General features: G+C 46.4%; 2 protein-coding genes across 8 annotated transcripts; both read right to left on the bottom strand.

Moving 5' to 3' along the window:
- Positions 1–83: 83 nt before the first annotated feature.
- PBX2 (PBX homeobox 2) lies at positions 84–5,219 on the bottom strand. 2 transcript variants are annotated; one of them, XM_003768920.4, is made up of 9 exons: positions 4,715–5,218; positions 3,755–3,828; positions 3,150–3,397; positions 2,865–3,055; positions 2,585–2,720; positions 2,221–2,374; positions 1,756–1,844; positions 1,485–1,571; positions 84–1,352 (listed from the first exon to the last, which is right to left on the bottom strand). In XM_003768920.4, the coding sequence occupies exons 1-9, from the start codon at positions 4,933–4,935 to the stop codon at positions 1,260–1,262; spliced, it is 1,293 nt and encodes a 430-aa protein (XP_003768968.1). In that variant the 5' UTR covers positions 4,936–5,218; the 3' UTR covers positions 84–1,259. The 2 variants fall into 2 exon arrangements, with proteins under 2 accessions (XP_003768968.1, XP_012404378.1); XM_012548924.3 differs by lacking the exon at positions 1,485–1,571 and having other exon boundaries at positions 4,715–5,219.
- Positions 5,220–5,783: 564 nt separating this feature from the next.
- GPSM3 (G protein signaling modulator 3) lies at positions 5,784–15,211 on the bottom strand. 6 transcript variants are annotated; one of them, XM_031965113.1, is made up of 5 exons: positions 15,086–15,211; positions 7,833–7,938; positions 7,540–7,639; positions 7,053–7,214; positions 5,784–6,744 (listed from the first exon to the last, which is right to left on the bottom strand). In XM_031965113.1, exons 1-5 carry the CDS (start codon positions 15,177–15,179, stop codon positions 6,607–6,609), a joined length of 600 nt encoding a protein of 199 aa, XP_031820973.1. In that variant the 5' UTR covers positions 15,180–15,211; the 3' UTR covers positions 5,784–6,606. The 6 variants fall into 6 exon arrangements, with proteins under 6 accessions (XP_031820973.1, XP_012404380.1, XP_031820975.1 ...); XM_012548926.3 differs by lacking the exon at positions 15,086–15,211 and adding an exon at positions 15,021–15,036 and having other exon boundaries at positions 7,053–7,252; positions 7,819–7,938; XM_031965115.1 differs by lacking the exon at positions 15,086–15,211 and adding an exon at positions 13,301–13,316 and having other exon boundaries at positions 7,053–7,252; positions 7,819–7,938.
- Between the last annotated feature and the right edge of the window lie 201 nt (positions 15,212–15,412).

Here is a 15,412-nt window from a genome sequence, read left to right as displayed (position 1 = left end):
TCTCCCTCCTCTACACCCCAGATTTTGGGCTAAGATCAGAAACCTCATTTCTGGAGAAACTGAGGGAGAGACAACAAGCATACCCTCCTATTTAATGTATTTGGCAATAAGCCTCCCTTCCCCCCAAAGCTAGGATAACAATAAAATAAAGAAAAATGCAAAAACAGATATTTAAAATGTGTTAGTCCCTGGGAGAAGGGGCAGGTGATTTCACTTTTTCCCTTAAAATCACAGTCCTCAGTTCTGCTGACCCATTCCTTAAGTGATTTCCTGGGGAGGTCATTTATCCCCTTTAGTCATCCTATTACCAGATATCTGGAAGAATGAGGCAAGCTTATTTGCATATGCAAATGAAAAGTTCTCAGTACCCAGCAAGGTCTGAAGGGAGGGTTTTATTCTCCTCTTTCAACATATCCTGTAGATCAGACTGATGGACCCTTTTGGGGAGTGAGATTGGCAGGTTCTCTTAAATTTGTTTATCCCCCCTATCCAACACTTCTGGCTATTAACCCTAATATGGGAAAGGAAGAAATCAAAAGAAACAATACACTTAACCCCTTTCCTCACCAAAAACAAAACAAAACAAACCTAGATTAAAAATAAAAAAAAAAAATAAAAAACCAACAGATGAATCCCAGGTTTTCTTTTTTTTTCTTTTCTTTTCTTTTTTTTTTTTTTAGAAAAAAAAAAAATCCAAAGCCTGTCAACATTTTTCTAAAGTAGCAGAAACTCCCTTTCGAGGTAGATATCTGAGTCAGACACTCTTGTCCACCGAGCAATTCTATTGGTTTAAGATGAGCTGCATATGAGGTAATAAGAGCTGTCTTAGGGGGCAGGGGGTGGGGTGCACAGGGGGCATAGCCTGTGTCCTCTGTCCAAAAATTTTGTCTCCATTTTTGGCGTCACTAGGCAGGCAGGGTGGCGTCTCTGCCTAATTCTAGAATGGATAAGTGGGATAGGGTGGAGTGGGGAGGGCAAGAGGAATAAGTCATGAGGGAGAGAGAGACAGAGAGATAAGACTAAAGGAAAGAAGTAGGGTAGAGGAGGGGAGAAATGAAGCAAACAGAGAAGGATCCCTTAGGAAATCCTTCCCACTCTCTGGTTTGCACACCTAGCACTGAGACACCTTCTTCATGAGGAAAAGCCCCATTTGTCCCTCTGCCTTGTGCTTCTCCTTTGGGTGGGGTGTGTTCCACTGAATGTACAGGGCCTCTTCAGGAGTCATCCAATGTGCCCCCACCCCTGAGACAGAGACTGGATCAATTGGACGTGTCAGAATGAACGCTTCCAGGTCCCTCTGTTGGGGATGTCACTGAAGATGGGGTCACTGCCTCTTGCCAGCCACCATTAGCCTAGGAAAGGAGAGAGACACATAGGATCACAAGGGAGGAAGTTCTCATATTTTGAGAAAGGGTATGGAAGGAAAGTGTAGAGGACATCTTTCTGATCCTAGGGAGAGTAGGGGTGATTCTATATAGACTCACCCTCATTTCCCGGGGGCTGTACGTCTGGCCTCCCCCAAGACTTTCCCCGTAGCCCCCAGGGCCCATTGAGTGTCGGAGTGATTCCACCTGAGAGAGGCAAAAGGAGGGGTGAGGAAGAGGGAGCCAGAAAAAGAAAAGGCACCTATGTCCCAAGGGAAAAGAGAGAACAAGGCAAGAGAAGTGATTCTTACATCCTAGAATAATGCAATGTGCTATATTTTAGCGGGCGAGGGAAAGGTATAAAGGAGGCACATAGCCTTGTGCAACTGACCTGGGAACTGGGGTAGGAGTCTCCATTGAGCCCAGGCATCCCTAGGAACAAGTCTCCTGATCCTGAGAGGTTGAAAGAACCACCAGAGCCTATGGAAAGGCAAAAGAATAGAGGAAGACGGAAAACTAAATTATCATTCCTACCTAGGATTTCCAAAGCACCACAAAACTGTTTCTCTGGGGGTTTACTTCCATACACGAGAGATTGGTGAATAAACTGTCAATCCAGAAAGGGAAGATTTCACCTCATTTCCTATGGATCTTTTCTGCTAGAAGAGAAGGCAAGGGATAAATTCTCTAAGATGGCATGAACTACATATACGTTGTGATGTGTTCCAAACCCTGTCTCATTTTGGTCACCCTCAAACTAGATAGGATCCCTTTCTGCCACAATTTGGATAAGACAGGAAAAAAAGCAAATTCAAGGAATGTAAACCAATGGAATAAGAGTAGTGGGAAGTCCAACCTGCAGAAGAAGGAGGTGTAGGGGAACTGGCACGGCTATGCCCCCCTTGAGTGACAGACACAGCAGTTTTCACTGCATAGATATTTGCTTCTTCCTGGAACTTCCCAATATTTTTCTTATATCTGATCCGCTTGTTGCCAAACCAGTTAGAGACCTTCGAAGTAAAGAGAGAGGAGAGGAGAGGACTTAAGAGGAAGACTAGCATTTTCTGAAACCCTGTGACTTGACTGCCCTCCTTTGCTCCCTCCCTCCAAGACTTGATAACTTTCCCCTCTCAGTTTATTATTCTCTTGCCAACTCTTCTCCATTCCCTCTCTTCTCAGGATACAAAAGTCTTTCATTCTGTAGTACCTGACACCATTACCTGGGAGACAGTGATCCCACACTTCTTGGCAAGCTCCTCCTTGGCCTCTTCACTAGGATAAGGGTTACTCAGATGGGAGTAGAAATACTCATTTAAGACCTCAGTGGCCTGTTTACTGAAATTACGGCGTTTTCTTCTGCAGGGACAGGGAGAGGGTGTGTGAGAATGTTGGAGTCCTTGGGAAGTAGATTTGGAGTGATGGGGAGGGTTGTTGTTGGTCAGTAAAGGGAAGGAGGCTGGTAAAAGAGCTATGGGCTAGGATCCTAGATTTCGAAGTCACCTGGCATCCAGGAACCGTGAGCGAAGGATCATGACAGCTTCACACGTGCTCTGTTTGAGCTGCATCTGAATGGCACTGAATTTTCGGTGGATGATACCAACCATACGTTCCATTTCCTTGGGAGCCACAGGTCGTGTACGACTCTGCTCTCGAAGCAGGTTCATCACATGGGTAGTAAACTCATTACATGCCTGGGAGGGTGATCAGGAAGTCAGGTTTGTATGAGGAGACCCCTTTGACAGCCTCCCAATGCCCCCCTCCTTCATCTGGCCCAAGGGTCTGTACCTGCTCATACTTCTCCAGCTCAGAATGGTAGATATGGCGGATCTGGGCCAATTTACTTCGATAGTCAGAGTGCTCAATAGAGTTGTCAGGAGACACTCCACCCCCAGAGGCTGCTGCTGCTGCAGCTGCGGCTGCAGACCCTCCTCCCTTCTCTGGTCCTGCCACCCCTTCTGCCAGAAGCATGTTGTCCAAACGCATCAGCTGGGGGTCCACGGGCTCTTCCTCTTGTGAACTTCGGATACTGAGGCCTGGGATGCAAGATAAAGTATAGGGTTTCAGGGGATGGGTTCAAATCCTATCTCCAACAGTTACAGAACTTTGGGCAATTTCATTTAAACCTGGCTGGGCCTTAGTTATTTCATTTGTAAAATGAGGGGGTTAACTAGATAGCCCCTGAGATCCTTTTAAGCTTTAGGTCTATGGTATCTAACTACCCAGCAGCCTCTTCTTTCCCTTGGGAATTCTGCAAGTTCTGTCCCCAATTTTTTTCTACCTTCTCATTCTTCAGGGACCCAGACCTGTTCCTACTGTCTCTATTGTGAGATGGATTTCATTCCCAGGAAAGGAGTGTGTATATTAGGGGAAGGGGGGGGGGGGATACATACCCGTTTTCTCTTTGATTTCACATAGGACACTGAAAAGAGCAGGCTTCATTCGGTGGCAATTCAGGGCATGTTTCCTGGAGAAGGAGGAGAAGAACAAAAGAAGGAAGGAGAAAGAGATAGGAATGTCACTGCAAGAAGCATGTGAGAATTGGGGAAGAGGTAGAATAAGTTGAGGGACAAGAAGGGAGAGAGAACTACAGGGAGAAGTCAGAAAAGTAGAAAGAAATTGGGATGGGGCCAGATCAGGGCATCAGGTCCTAGATTTTGGAGAATAGCGCAGAAGAAAGAACTAAATGGAAACCAGTGATGGGGTGTGTGTGTGTGTGTGTGTGTGTATGTTATGGGACACATGGGGGAATGAGTTCGAAGGGGTATGGAAGAGTTTGGGAGGGTCATTGGGGGAGATAAGTGGGCTTATACGAGAAGAATGGGGGCCAGGAGACAGTGAGGCTAGGAGTTTGGAGGTTCCCTAAGAGGAAGTTAGAGAGAAGATATGAGGAAGGGTTAAATATAAGAATAGCTCGGGCAAGCTTAGAGTAGAAGAGTGGGGAAAGCTCTTTCCTACTTAAAAGTTTAGGGTAGGGGTGGCCAGGAGGTTGTGATCAAGTGATTTGGGTAAGGTTGTGAGTGGGGGTATTAGATGCTGTGATGATAAAAATCCCACATTGGGTACTAAAAGACAGCCTTGGAATATTGGATATTTCAAGGGGCTTAGGGGTTACTGAAAGATCAGGAGCAGGCTAAGCATTTAGGGAATTCACAGGCACCTAAAGACATTGTGTACAGCAGGTCTAGGGATTCCTTAGAGTAAGGGAGGAAGAGATAGAGTAGTTGAGAGGATTTAGGAAAGACCAAAAGACAGTGAGAGAACTACAGAGGGTCAGAATATGGGGGAGGGTCCCAAAAGCCCGTATGTGTGAAGAGGTCTCAGATTTGGAAAAGGGTTTGGGGGGGACTCACTTGGCCTGGGCCTCATCCAGGCTTTGGTCGGTGATGGTCATGATCTGCTGCAGGATGTCCCCGATGTCCTGCTTTCCCCGTCCTCCTGGGACCCCCCCAGGACCCCCTCCGGGTTCTCCACCACCGGGAGGTTCCCCAGATCCCCCTGGCTCCCCACCTATTAGCCCCAGGCCTCCCCGGCCACCGCCTGGAGGGGGCGGCCCTAGTAGCCTTTCATCCATGGCTGGGGGGGGGGCCTCCCCCCGGAGCCCCTCCCAGATCAGTCCCTCCTTTCTCCCGGGTTCCCCCCTTTTCTTGAAAAATTGCTTGGGCCGATACTCCTACTGCCACCCCCCCACCTTTCTCCCTGGGGGGCCCCTGCCCTGGGGGAAGCTCTGAGATATGGGATGGGCCCCCCCAGAGGAGACCCCGGCCCCGGGCGGCGGAGAAAATGGAGCCGAAGAGAGAGGAGGCCCGGGCGGGGGTGTGTGTGAGAGAGCGGGAGGGAGGAGGGGGGAAGCTGGGGGAGGGGAGATTAGGAGGAAGAGGAGGAGAGAGAAGAGGAGGAACAGGGAGGAGTTGTGGGCGGAGAGATAGACCAAAGAACAGAGACCAAAGAAGAGGTGGGGAAAAAAGAGAAAGATGAGGGGATAGGGAGAAGGTTCTTTCGGAGAGAAGATTGGAATTGCGAGAGTTAAGGGCCTGATGCTTATTTTGATATTCTGTAGGGAAAGAAACCAAAGGCTGGAGGGAGAGGTGGCATTCGACTCCTGATAAGGGATGGGGCTAGAGGTGCCAGGTGCCTGGGTTCTTGGACAGCTCTGTTCATATTTCTAGTCCTAAAGACTCCCTCCCTGTCTTACTTAATTAAGACCAGGAGTGTGGGAGCTGTGCAGAGAGGGGAGGGGGTAAGTATGTAATTAGGGAGGTCTCCAGCCGAAGCTTAATGAGCTAGTAATTAACCAGCCTCGGAGGTGAGCTGGCCTGCAGCCAGACAAAGGAAAGAGCTATCCAGCCCTTGCCTCAGGCCTTTCCCCTTAGCTCCTCTCCCCAAAGATCCCGTTCCCCCTCACAGTCACCAGTCTTCAAATGAGATGGAAATTAAATTTATTCATAAAATTGAAACAATATGCTTTCAGGGAGGTGGGATTAAGCAGAAGGGGTGTGATGTCTCAGATCACCCTGTCTTTGGACCTCCCCCTTTCATCCTGTCCTCTCAAAGGATGAAATGAGTGGAAGGGTGAAGGGGCTGGAGAGTTCCAGTCTCTTTCCTCCAACCCTCACTGATGGGAAAGAGGCCACAGTTGTTTATACAGGGCAGCACTCTTATTCCTTCAAAGGTCTTGGCTTCTTGGAAGACTGGGAGGGAGTGCAGATAAAACTGGTCCCCCTTAGGGGACAAAGATGTTTGTATTTTGAGAGGAACAAGTTGTAAGGGTAGAGGTGCTGTCCCTTTCCCCCTCCCCCTGGAAGGTTCCTAGGTAGTACATATCTGGTTGGATCTGGATAGTTTCTCAGTCATTCCTTAAGACTAAATTCTATTCTGACCCCAGCAGTTCAGATCCAAGTGGACAAAGGTGTGGGTATCCTCCTGGGAGGATTTAAGTTACCAAGATTCCCCCTTTTCAGTCTTTCTCCTACATTGCTCTTATTCTCTGTCCTTCCTAGCCCCAATCTGATTTTCTTAGAGGAATGTCAGATGTCCTGGTCTCAGTGGGGAAACTTTAGGGGTCTCAGTATCACCCATAGAGAAGAACGGAGGTGAGGAGTTGATTGTTCACTGCTTTCTGCAATTCCTGATATCCCCTGTAGACAGGCCTAGGCTGAGACAATTTTTAGACAGTGCTCTCAGTCCCTTACTCCTCACTTGACCTCCCCCACAACCTCCCAACTTCAGCAGGAGAGGGGAAAGCTCAGCAGGTATGTGAAGGAGGTCTGGATCTTTGCTCCTCCATTCGGCCATTTCCCTGCACCCTCAACAACAGCTCCAGGAGCTCTTGCCCTCCTGGTGGAAGAGGTGGGTCTGAACGTTGAGCTTCAATACGTTGGCACTGGGGAGAAAGAGGGGTAGAGGTAAGGTGAGCAGGGGAGGGGGAAATTGGATGCCTGAGGTCCTGAGGAATGATGTCCTGGAGTTAGAGGATTGGGTAGGGAAGGATTCAAGAACTGGTTGGGGCTGGATACCTCATTTTCTCACCGAAGGGAGCAAAAGTGGAGATAAAATCAGACAAGGGTAGAGGAGGTGGGGGTGATGCAAATTTCTGGGTCCATTAGAGAAGTGAGTGCTGTGTGAAAGGGAATCTGAGGGCAGAGGGGCAGACTGGATCTCATACCTAAGTTAGGAAGGCTCTGGTCTCACCTGGTGACTGAGGATGGTGCTGTAGAGCTGGTCTCTGTCCTCTGAAACCTGGACTCTGACTGAGGTTGTGGCTAGGGAGCCAGAGGGAATGTGGAAGGTGGCTCTCTGTCCTTCAAGCCTTTTGGACTGAGCTTCTGCTACTAAGTCCAAGAAGAGTTCTGTCTGCAGGGAGAGCATGGAGGCGGAGCGGGGTCCTAGGTCTGGGGAAGTATGTGTAGGGGGTGATGATCAGAGATTTGGAGGTTGAGGAGTTAAGGATAGGAGAAGCTGTAAATGGGGAGATTGGATATTGGGGGACTATAAAAGGCATATTTGTTACACTTAGGGAATGGCATGATGAAAATTCTGAATTAACTAAGGGAGAGTACCAGTTAGAAATGAGTGTCTTATAAATGAGATTAGGATCAAATCTGAGATTGGTACTTAGGCCAAAAATAAGGTCGAGATAATGATTAAAATGGCACCAGAGAAATAATAGTTAGATTACCTTTGTTTTGATCTCTGGAATGAGGAGGACTTGGGGGTGCAGATCTCCAAGGTCTGATAGTATTGAGAGGGGGCCAGCCTTGATCATCTGGGGGAAGGCTCTGAAAATGATAAGTAGGTACTTCAATCCCAGGTAAACAAATCTTAAGGCAAGAAAGAGTGCCTGGCTTGGTATTCCAAGGCATCGTTTCTCTGTATACTCTTGTCTCTCTAAAAGTCTAAATTTGTTGTCTTGTCCCTATTTTCCTTTCTGCTTTTCTCCCAACTTTCCCTTGCTTACCTGCTCAATCTCACCTTCTTCTTCTTCCTGGAGTCTCTCTGTCTCCATCCCCGTTAGTAGGGGGAGGTGAGAAGGGGATTGGAGGCAGTAGTGGTGGTTGTAGACTTGGACACCTGAGCCCTAGAAGATAGCAGGAGATAGAATAGGATTGAGGGAGAACTTGAGGGCTCGATGCCTGGGTTCTAAGAAGGAAGCTGGGTTCTGGGTTAGTCCCCCCCAAACCCCGCCCATCCCTCTTAGTGATGTTTCCCCTTCCCCCAACCAACTTCCTCCTGTTCCCCTTTTCCACCCTCCCCTGCAGTCTCTTATCCTCAAGAAAGTACTGAAAAGGGATACAATAAAACCCACTATTCTCAGTTTGAGGGTCCTGGGGAAGTGGATGTTGATGAGGAGAAATAGGTTTATCAAGATTATCAGATTGCAACATTGCTCCCCCTTTCTCTTTCTCTCCCCCTCCCCCATAACAGGTTCTCTATTCTTCCTAGCTGACTGTCAACACAGGAACTAGCTGTAGAGGAAGTGGTTTTACTCCTCAGGCTGTTCTCCTCCCCCACCCTCAGTCCTTCCCCTCCCCTAGGGAATACCCCCTGACCTAGTAGAATAATCTTTCAATGTAGCAAATCTCCTCTCTTCCTCCTTCTCCTCCCCCCCCCCCCCCCCCCATATCTGCCTAGGTTGGAGAGATTCTTTCATGCTGGGAGGCAGGAAGGTATTAGTGATACTGTAATGCTGGAGAAACTGAGGCAAGATAGAGATTAGAGAGCGTTTTAATATTTTATTAGTGGAGAGTTTGGACTGGCAGCCAAACAGGATCCATGGCCAAACAGGACTCATGTTGACCCCGGCTAGCTGAACTGGACTCTTGTCTCAGCATTCAGGGATTCAAGAGACTCTTATAGGGCTCCAGTGATCAGGGAAACAAAGGCAAGGGGTGGGTAGAGCACTGGTGAGCTGGAATTCCAGGAAGGACCATAACTTTTCATTTCTGACAGGTTGGGGGTAAAGAAGGATCATCCAACCATTCTGGAGAGCAATTTGGAACTATGCTCAAAAAGTTATCAAACTGTACATACCCTTTAATCCAGCAATGTTACAAAGAGATCTTAAAGAAGGGAAAGGGACCTCTATGTGCAGGAATGTTTGTGGCAGCCCTCTTTGTAGTGGCTAGAAACTGGAAACTGAATGGATGCCCATCAATTGGAGAATGGCTGAATAAATTGTGGTATATGAATGTTATGGAATATTATTGTTCTGTAAGAAATGACCAGCAGGATGATTTCAGAGAGGTCTAGAGAGACTCACATGAACTGATGTGAGTGAAATGAGCAGGACCAGGAGATCAATATACACTTCAACAATAATATTCTATGATGATCAATTCTGATGGATGTGGTTATCTTTGAGAGGATCCAAACCAGTTCCAGTTGTTCAGTAATGAAGAGAATGAGCTACACTCAGAGAGAGAGCTATGGGAAATGAGTGTGGACCACAACATAGCATTTCCACTCTTTCTGTTATTGTTTGCTTGCATTTTTGTTTTTCTTCTCAGGTTTTTTTAACCTTTTTTCTAGATCCGCTCTTTCTTGAGCAGCAAGATAACTGTATAAATATGTATACATATATTGTATTCAACATATACTTTAACATATTTAACATATATTGGACTACCTGCTGTTTGGGGAGGGGGTGGGGGAGAAAGAGGGGAAAAGTTGGAACAGAAGGTTTTTTCAAGAGTCAATGTTGAAAAACTACCCATGCATATGTTCATGTGTTTTGTAAATAAAAAGCTATAATAAAAAAAGGAAGGATCATAAATTCTAATAAGTGAAGAAGTTAGAGATAGGATGTCTGAGCCAGAAACCAAGTGTTTGAGATAAGCCACCTGGAGTTTTATGACTCTTTGGAATGCCAGAGTGGCCAAGGCTCCTAGCCCTAATTGTCTCAGTCCTAATGGCTGGAAGGGGGTTGCCACCAGGGAGATTGAGGAAAAACAACTCAGGGAAATAGGCATAACAATACCTCACATTTATCTGTCACTTTCTTCATTAAGAAACAAAAGCAAAGAAGTCTTGAAATAGGAATTCCAATATTATGCCACTTTTACCAATGAGGAAATTGAGGTTCAGAGAGACCAAGTGACTTGCCAGAAATTCTTCTGCGTCAGAACTTCCTGCTATGAACAGATGCCTCCAACTTGAATGAGGAATTTGAATCTGAGACACTTCTACATCAGTTGATTATATCATAAGTATTTACAACTTGTATAAATGCAGTGTTTTGGTAGAACAACTCTGCAGTCTCCAACAGAAGCTTCTTTTTGAAACAAACTCCTGTCTTTTAAATACCAGTTTCCAAAAGTGCTGTATGGTTGTGAGTTAACATGATATGACAGTTTCCAAAGAATTGAAAAATGAATTTCAGAGGACAATGGAGAAGCACATGGCAGTGGGAGCATGTTGTAATCCATTATAAATGAGAGTGGATTACTGAGATGGCAAAATGGGGGCTAATGGGCAACCTCACAATGTTAAAAGGAAACTGGAATGGTGTCCAACATGTTTGGGAGATGCTCTGTGGCAAACAGAAGGCATGAACAAGAATAGAAGAGAGTAGGAAGATGTGCATGGATGGTCTGTTTTATTAAAGGAATTTTCAATGAAATCACACTCCCATTTAAGTTTCTTCAGCATAGAATGGGGGAAAGACAGTTTTTGGGATTTGCACTTATGTTCAAATCTAACTTCTGACGTGTGTGAACTTTCACGTCCCTTCACTTATTTCTGGGACTGGCTTCTGAGGTGCCTTTCAGTTCTAGATCTATTATTCTGTAATAATGGCACTAGGGTTCTTTTAAGGTCTTTACTGGCTACCATCCTATGATCCTGTTTCTCAAACTCCATGCTAAATACAAAGATATATAATGTAAGATAGGGTTGGAAAGTCAAGACTAGGAAGAATCAAGTTCTTGGGGCAGGGGTAACTTCTCAGTACTGAGGGCTAAGAAACTAGAATGAGGAGATGTAACAACTCCTCTGGATCTCTTGAATAGAGATAACTATATGTCAGTTCTGGACTGTGAAAGTCATTTGATGGTAAGCAGGGTTGGCTCTGAGAGAATATGATGGAGGATGTGGCTTCATGGATTTGTATGCCTAAGGACACACAGGTGAGTGTTTTCCTAATGTCTAGCCCTTCGGTTTCCTAAAGACTCTAAGCATTAGGTAGTCTCTAATTCCTGAACAAGATGACTATAATGCCAGAAGACCAGTAAACATCTTCTTAAAGATATTAAGTATTTTTTTTTCAAAATTTCAATAACTTTTGTCCTTTAGTTATTTAAGTGACTACTATGCATTTGTACTAGGGAATGTCAGCAAAGAATAAGGTGGCATTTAGATTCCTACATTGAGTTAAGAAGATAGTTTGGGAAGTTTTACATCTCACCTAATTGCTGTGACGATAGATGTCAAATTCTCTATGGGAACCCCAAAGTTATCTTTTTTTCCCCCCACAAGCATTTGAACTATTCATTCCTGGACAAATTTTTTTTTTTTTGGGGGGGAAGTATGTGAGAAGTCCCATTCCAATTCTGTGCCATGCTCCCTCACTTTCTCTACAATTCTTCAGATCCAAGAGAGAACAAGGAACAAGTGATATATGAAGTTAGCTTTGTTAGGAGATAACAGAATCCAGTTCATCAAGGATAGTGGGGAGATGACTGGATGCTCCATCCTTAAGTGATCTCATCCTAGGGTAAGGGGAGAAACACATGGAGTTCTGGATTGTTCCAGAGGCAGGCACCCATGGGAAGTCATCTATATAGGGAAAACAATTTCCTATCCTATTTTTCTTTCTTTTGGGGGCAATCCTCACACCAGTTTTGGGGTCTCCCAGCAACCCTGTATTTGGGATTTGCTTGTCCCTTTTTCTGTTTCTGTTGCTCCTAGCTCCTCATCAGGCATAATCTTGTTTGGGGGTGGCAATAGTGATAATGGTATTCCCCCCTTCCTTTGAAGTATAATACAGTGTCCATTTTAATGCAGGAAAGGGATAGCGAGGTTCTCTCCCATTTCAGGGAAAGTATTGTTCAATCAAGGGGGTAAAAACTGATTTTAGGTGCAGACATATCCCTCTATTTCCACGGTGGGGGAGGATTTCCATGGCCTAGAATCTGGGAGACCCCCAGACTGCTGCTTGCAGCATGCACTGGATTCCCAGCAGCCGCCAGGACTTTCTCGGCCTAGGGGCCTCACTCCGAGGTTCTGGGGAACACAGGGGGATGGAGGAACTCTGAGGAGGGATCGGAGTTCTGGGGATGGGACCACAGGTTTCTAGAGCCACCCGATCGTAGGCCCAGCTGCCGGGCGGTCGCTTTCGTTGCCGCAGTAGTAGTGCTAGCTGGGCCTCAGGCCGCGGAGGGCAGCCTCTGCGCCTCCGGGGAAAGGCCGCGCCCCGACGTTCGTTCTTGTTCGCGGGGAGGGAACGCTTCGGCTTCTTCCTCCTGACGCCACACGGCCGCATGGAAAAGCTCCGCCTTCCAGTAGCGTCCTGGCGGGCCGGAAGGCGCCTTTCCGGGTCCTGTTGCCATCCCGAGAGCGGAGGCAGGCTTTGTGACGCAGAGAGGGCCGCGACTCGGGAAGCCCTCCCTCTTCCGGGAGCGTCCGCAGGCCGCGGGGGCCAGGCCCGGCAGCTCCCGGGCAGTCGGGAAGAGCGGCGGGTGGGGTCAGGGAAAGGCCACTCCCAGGGAGGTTCGCTTTCTCCCAGACTTTCCGGCTTCCCAAGTCACGGGTTGGCTCTGCCCACTTTCCCCCTCTTTTTTTTTCTCTGCCCCCTCCTCCTCCTCCTCGCTTCCCCTCATCAGCCGCCCTTTGCACTTTGCCCCCCAGCCCTGAGTTCAAATCCGGCCTCAGACACTTATAACACGTCCTGGCTGTGTGACCCTGGGCAAGTCACTTAGCCCCAACTGCGTCAGGGGGAAAAGCGGCTTCACGCTGACCGGAGCGCCTTGCCCGCTCCTGCCCGGAGTAGGGCACTGGCGGCCCCTCCTAGGGAGGCAAAGGGGACGGGTCTGGAGTCGGGGATTGGGTCCCTTGCGGGTAGGCGTCTGGGAGAAGTTTCTCTCGGGACTGGAAATAAGAGAAAAGGGACGGCCAGAGCTGGGGTTCCCTCTGCTGGTCAGCAGCGGGAAGCTGTGCCGTGGGGATGGCCACCCGGGGCAGGAAGCCTTGCGCCGGTGACGTCATCTTCTGAGACAATGGGGCTCTGTTTTGTGGCCGGGGAGATGGGGACCCCTCCCCCCCTCTCCCCCCTCCCCCGCTCCCCTTCCCCTGCTTCCCTCCCTTCCTTCCTTCCTTCCTTCCCACCGCTCTCCCTGCTGGGGTCTGGATCCCCTGCATTCACCTCCAGCCCAGTCCCTTAGGGAAACCCTGACACTACGCTTCATCTCCCACTCTTCCACTCCGTTGGCCGACGTCACCCTCACCTTTGAATGGAAACTGTCCTTTTGAGCGGCAGTATTGACTTAAGTCCACGCACAGGGAGAGTCCGGTCCGGATATTACTAGAGACCTGCTCTCTGTAAGGGCCGAACAACCCAAGGCCTTGACTGGTTCCCTGACTCCCTTAACAATTTTTGAAAAAACATCCTTGGGATCAGTTTAGAATGATTTCGATGGCGAGTGCACGGGACAGGAACAAGGCATCACAACTATTGTGAAAAATGCCTTTGCTATTGCCAATTTCTGTTATTGGTGACTCTTTTTATGATAGACATCTTGTTATTGTAGTTAAGGGGAATGAGAGTAATAACATAGTTAATACCTTAAAAATAGGAAAAGCAGAAATGAAAAATTTGTGGAGGTGCAGGAAAAGAAGTGTTCTGGATGCATGATATCACTGATTGCAAGCCAATTTTAGAATAGAAATTAGAAGGGATAATTTAAATATTTATCAAAGATTGTTAAGGGAATCCTTGAGCCAATACCTAGAATTGTTCTACCCTACAATATTTCAGAGTCTGATTCTTTTTGTACAGCACAATAACGGTTTGGTCAGGTATACTTATTGTGCATCTAATTTATATTTTAATATATTTAACATCTACTGGTCATCCTGCCATCTAGGGGAGGGGGTGGGGGGTAAGAGGCGAAAAATTGGAACAAGAGGTTTGGCAATTGTCAATGCTGTAAAGTTACCCATGCATATAACCTGTAAATAAAAGGCTATTAAATATAAATAAACAAACAAACAAACAAACAAATAAATAAATAAATAAATAAAAGAAAGTTTAAAAAAAAAAGGATTTGGACTAATCTGATCTTTGAAGATTTTTCTAGATCTAAAATAAAATAATTTTTACCCATATATCCCCACAGCTCAATTATTATCCTCTTCACTCAACATAACTCATCACCATCTATTAATTTCAACTCAGGATCCAGACTTAGTGTTAAGTCATTCATCTTATTATAATGACAAAACATACAAACACATCGCTGTTTTATACAACTAAACTTTAGGTAACACATTTCCTTGTCCCCCTCTTCAACACTTAACTATTCCAACTCTGTAACTTAAGGTCTTCTCCCAAATCAAATATCTCTTTGTTGTTACTTATATTGACGGGGGTGAACTCTGAAATTATGTTCCCTTTAATCTGTAAAACAGTCACTCTGAAACTGTGTCCCCTTTGATACGTAAAAGAGGGGAGATTCAGGGTGAGTCTGGGAAGGGGCATATTTTCCACATGCCTTTTTCTAAGATAAGCAGCATCATTTAACCGGAGATCTTAAGCAAATCACCCCCTATTGATCTTTTCAGTAGCTGGATCCCCATTCAGGAATTCCAAATTCCAAATTCTTCAAAGTGATTTCATTCATTTGGGAGATCTTGGTCTGATAATCAGCTCAAACTGCCCCCAGCCCCAAGATTTGCTCATAAAATAGGTTTCTGTTAACACATTCTTTGCAAATCTCAAGAGATTTGTCCTAAGAAAGAGCTTCTTAGTGAAAAATAAAACTTTCTTTTTTGCCACTAAGATTTCAGCTTCCTGAATTCTTTTCACATTGGATTGTGCCGGATCCAGAGAGGATTCTCACATCAATTGTCACACCTCAGTTCTCTACCACTAGAACTGCTTCAATATGATTGTATTCCCACTTCTCCAAGCTCCCTGAATCTTTCTTGTACCTCAGTCCCTCTCACCTGGCAGAAGTACCCATTGGGATGGGCCAAACATGTAGCCCCATGCTGGCAGGGCCTTGACTCACATAGATTCACTTTGTCCTGGCATGAGCTGCCTTGGAATCCAGGTGGGCACTGACAGAAATGGAACATACTATTTGTCCATGCAGAGCCCTCCATTCTGACACAAGGAAGAGATCTCTATGCCTAGGGAGAGGTGGGGAAAAAAAGGGAGGGATAGCATAGAAGTGAGGAGGGATCAGCCCAATGGAATGTTTAGATAAGAGCAGTGAGAAACCTAACTAGAAAGGAAATAACCATTCTCTTCTAGATTATTACATTCCTGGTTTAAGCAGAGAATTTGCTTGAGCCCAAGAAACCTTGGCAGACAATAGATTAAAATCACAATCTGC

Source organism: Sarcophilus harrisii, chromosome 4 (genome assembly GCF_902635505.1).
Source record: "Sarcophilus harrisii chromosome 4, mSarHar1.11, whole genome shotgun sequence".
Taxonomy (NCBI): Eukaryota; Metazoa; Chordata; class Mammalia; order Dasyuromorphia; family Dasyuridae; genus Sarcophilus; species Sarcophilus harrisii.
This window is presented reverse-complemented; position numbering and strand designations above follow the sequence as displayed.